The 4071-nt window shown below is 42.1% G+C and overlaps 1 protein-coding gene across 1 annotated transcript in view; it reads right to left on the bottom strand.

Moving 5' to 3' along the window:
- Window positions 1-4071, bottom strand: part of CENPH (centromere protein H) — a 27192-nt gene that overhangs the window by 19891 nt on the left and 3230 nt on the right. The window contains exons 2-3 of the mRNA XM_037738197.1: window positions 3479-3534; window positions 245-297 (exon numbers count right to left, since the gene is read on the bottom strand). Of these exons, the coding sequence (XP_037594125.1) occupies window positions 245-297; window positions 3479-3534 (109 nt within the window). The remainder of the gene's footprint in view (window positions 1-244; window positions 298-3478; window positions 3535-4071) is intronic.

Genomic DNA, 4071 nt, shown 5'->3' with positions numbered 1-4071 from the left:
ATATTAAAAAAAAAAAAAAAAAAAAATAGCTGGGTGTGGTACAATAAGCCTGTAGTTCCAGCTACTCAGAAGGCTGAGGCCAGAGGTTCCCTAGAACCCAGGAGGTTATGGCTTCTATGAACTATGATCACACCACTGCACTCCAGCCTGTGTGATAGTTAGATTCCATCTCTAACAACAATGAAATAATAGAAAATATGATTAAATCTTAGTAAAGACCATAAACAAAATTTTAAAATATAACATACGCTTCGATTTGCTTTTCTTGCATAATTTGTTCTGGAGTTTTTTCTTCACCTGCAAATAAATAATTTTTTGAAGTTACTAACATTTTAGAACAATGCTGTCCAAAAGGAATATAATGTAAGCCACAAGGGCAAAAACATCATTTAAAATGTCATTTTTACATTATGGAAAAACAGTGAAATTTAATTTTAATATACTTATTTAACCCAATAGAGCCAAAATATTATTTCAATGTGTAGTCAATTTAATATTATTAACAAAATATTTCACTTTTATTCTGTCTGTATTTTACATTTACGACCCATCTCAATGATGACTAACCATATTGCTTGAGTCCAGGACAATGATGACTAACCAACCACACTGCTTGAGTCCAGGAGTTTGAGACCAGCCTGGGCGACATAGTGAAACTCTGTCTCTACTAAAAATTAGCCAGGCATGATGGCACATGCCTGTAGTCCCAGCTACTTGGGAGGCTGAGTTGGGAGGATTGCTTGAGCCCAGGAGGTGGAGGTTGCAGTGAGCCAAGATCTTGTTACTGCATTCCACCTGGGTGGCAGAGCAAGACAGTCTCAAAAAAAAACAAAACAAAACCCAACAAAGACAATGTGGTACTTGTGTAAGGATCAACAAATACCTCAATGGAACAGAAAAGAAGCCCAGAACTTCCTGTGATGATGGAAAGGCTTCATATCTATGCTATCCCATAGGGTAACCACTAGCCACATGTGGCTACTGAGCATTTGATATGTACCTAATTTTAAATTTTATTTAATTTTAATTAGCTTTGAAAAGCCACATGTGTGGCTGGGCACGATGGCTCACACCTATAATCCCAACACTTTGGGAGGCCAAGGTGGTGGACCACCTGATGTCAGGAGTTTAGAGACCAGCCTGGTGAACATGGTGAAATCCCATCTCTACTAAAAATACAAGAAATTAGCCACTAGTGGTGGCAGGTGCCTTAATCCCAGCTACTTGGGAGGCTGAGGCAGGAGAATCCCTTGAACTCGGGAGGCGGAGTTTGCAGTGAGCTGAGATCAGGCCATTATATTCCAGCCTTGGCAACAAGATAAAAACTCTGTCTTTTAAAAAAAAAAAAAAAAAAAAAAGCCACATGTGGCTAGTGGTTACCATACTGGACAGCACAACTCTAGAAGACAATTCTACAGTAACAGAAATCAAAATTGGTGGTTGCTGGAGGAAAGGATGGGGACTGACTGTGAAGCAGCACACAGGATTATTTTGGTATGAAAATGTTCTGTATCTTTTTCTTTTTTTTTTTTTGAGACGGAGTCTCGCTCTGCTGTCGCCCAGGCTGGAGTGCAGTGGCGCGATCTCGGCTCACTGCAACCTCTGCCTCTCGAGTTCAAGCGATTCTCCTGCCTCAGCCTCGTGAATAGCTGGGACTACAGGCACCCGCCACCATGCCCATCTAATTTTTTGTATTTTCGGTAGAGACAGGGTTTCACCGTGTTAGCCAGGATGGTCTTGATCTCCTGACCTCGTGATCTGCCTGCCTCAGCCTCCCAAAGTGCTGGAATTACAGCGCCCTATATCTTAGTTTTTTTGGAGACAGGGTTTCCTTCTGTCACCCAGGCTGGAGTGCAATGATTGTGATCTTGGCTCACTGCAGCCTTGATATCCCAGGCTCAAGCAATCCTCCTACCTCAGCTGGGTGGGACTACAGGTGCATGGCACCATACCCGGCCAATTTGTTTTTTTATTTTTTGTAAAGATGGGGTCTTGCTATATTGCCTAGGCTGGTTGCCCTGGGCTCAAGCAATTCTCTCGCCTTGGCTTCCCAAAGTGCTGGGATTACAGATTGATTCACCATGCTCAGACGAAAATGCTCTGTATCATGATTATGGTAGTGATTATACAGATTTAGACATCTGTCAAAACTCATCAAATTAAACCCTTAAAATAGATGCCTATATTGTAAAAAACAATCCTTTAACCAATGAAGTCTCAGTAATATATATATTTTTTAAATGGTAAAAGAATCAATACTTATTTCTCTATCTATTAATTGCTTGACAGTCTCACTCTATCACCCAGTGGAGTGGAGTCCAGTACAGTGGTTCAATCACTTGAGCCCAGGGGTTGGAGGCTGCAGTGAGTCCCAGAGGGACTATAGGTACGTATCACCACATCCGGCTAAATTTTTTTATTTTTGTAGGGACGAGGTCTCACTTTGTTGCCCAGGCTAATCTCAAACTCCTAGCTTCAAGTGATCTCCCTGCCTTGGCCTCTAAAAGTGCAGATAGTCAATTTTAGATAAACATCTTCTTTTAAAAGCTACAACTAAACTTCCTGTGGCCTGCCGTACATCTGTCTTCTCCTAGGTATAGAGATTCTAACAATGTTAACTAAATCTGCCCAAGTTTTTGGATGTCACAATCCCTTAAAAATGGTATTAGCTATATAGAGAAAACAAAGACTACAGGAATGTAAACTTTCTTATCATTCGGATCTGAGCTCTAAAATCATCTTAGACAAGCTATCTCTATGTAAAGAAGCCCCTCCTTCTTATCATGCCATTGTTTCCTTCATTACGCTTATACTTCATAAATATACTGCATGTTGGTTTACCAGTTTTGGTACACTAGACATATATAAATAATGTTTGATAAAATTAATTTTCTTGGCCAGGCGCGGTGGCTCAAGCCTGTAATCCCAGCACTTTGGGAGGCCGAGGCGAGTGGATCACGAGGTCAAGAGATTGAGACCATCCTGGTCAACATGGTGACACCCCGTCTCTACTAAAAATACAAAAAATTAGCTGGGCATGGTGGTGTGCGCCTGTAATCCCAGCTACTCAGGAGGCTGAGGCAGGAGAATTGCCTGAACCTAGGAGGCGGAGGTTGCAGTGAGCCGAGATCGGGCCATTGCACTCCAGCCTGGGTAAGAGCGAAACTCCGTCTCAAAAAAAAAAAAAAAATTAATTTTCTTTTCCCTTGAGAAATCAAACTCACAAAAGCTTACTTGAGGCTGGATGTGGTGGCAAAACCCTGTCTCTACAAAAAATACAAAAAATTAGCTGGGTGCGGTGGCATGTGCCTGTGGTCCCACCTACTTCAGAGGCTAAGGTGGGAGGACTGCTGGAGCCCAGGAGGCTAAGGTTGCAGTAAGCCGGAGACTGTGCAACTGCATTCCAGCCTGGATGACAGTGCAAGACCTTGTCTCAGAAAACAAACAAAAACCCTAATTTGAAAATGAAAATACTTACTTGCATCAAGAATTGATTTATATTCTAAGAGTTGTTGTTTCGTCTGTGCTCTCAGCCTGAAAACAGATAAATAGAAAGTCACATATTTATTGACTGAGGTTTTACTCATTACCACATGATGAACCTACTCATCTTTTCCAGAAGCTGATAAAAGAAAATAAGTATAAATAATTAAACTAAGAATTACAAACTTCTAGTTTCCCTCATTTTATTTAAAATGGGCATAAACAGCCAGGTGCGGTGGCTCATGCCTATAATTCCAGCACTCTGAGAGGCCGAGGCAGGTGGATCACCAGTTCAGGAGATGGAGAGACCATCCTGGCTAAAACGGTGAAACCCCATCTCTACTACAAAAACAACAACAACAATAACAACAAAAATTCAGCTGAGGCCGGGTGCGGTGGCTCAAGCCTGTAATCCCAGCACTTTGGGAGGCCGAGGCGGGTAGATCACAAGGTCAAGAGATCGAGACCATGCTGGTCAACACGGTGAAACCCCGTCTCTACTAAAAATACAAAAAATCAGCTGGGCATGGTGGCGCGTGCCTGTAATCCCAGCTACTCAGGAGGCTGAGGCAGGAGAATTGCCTGAAC

Source organism: Cebus imitator, unplaced genomic scaffold (assembly GCF_001604975.1).
Source record: "Cebus imitator isolate Cc_AM_T3 unplaced genomic scaffold, Cebus_imitator-1.0 Scaffold50, whole genome shotgun sequence".
Classification (NCBI taxonomy): domain Eukaryota; kingdom Metazoa; phylum Chordata; class Mammalia; order Primates; family Cebidae; genus Cebus; species Cebus imitator.
The sequence above is the reverse complement of the archived record's forward strand: the minus strand, read 5'-3'. Positions and strand labels throughout refer to the sequence as shown.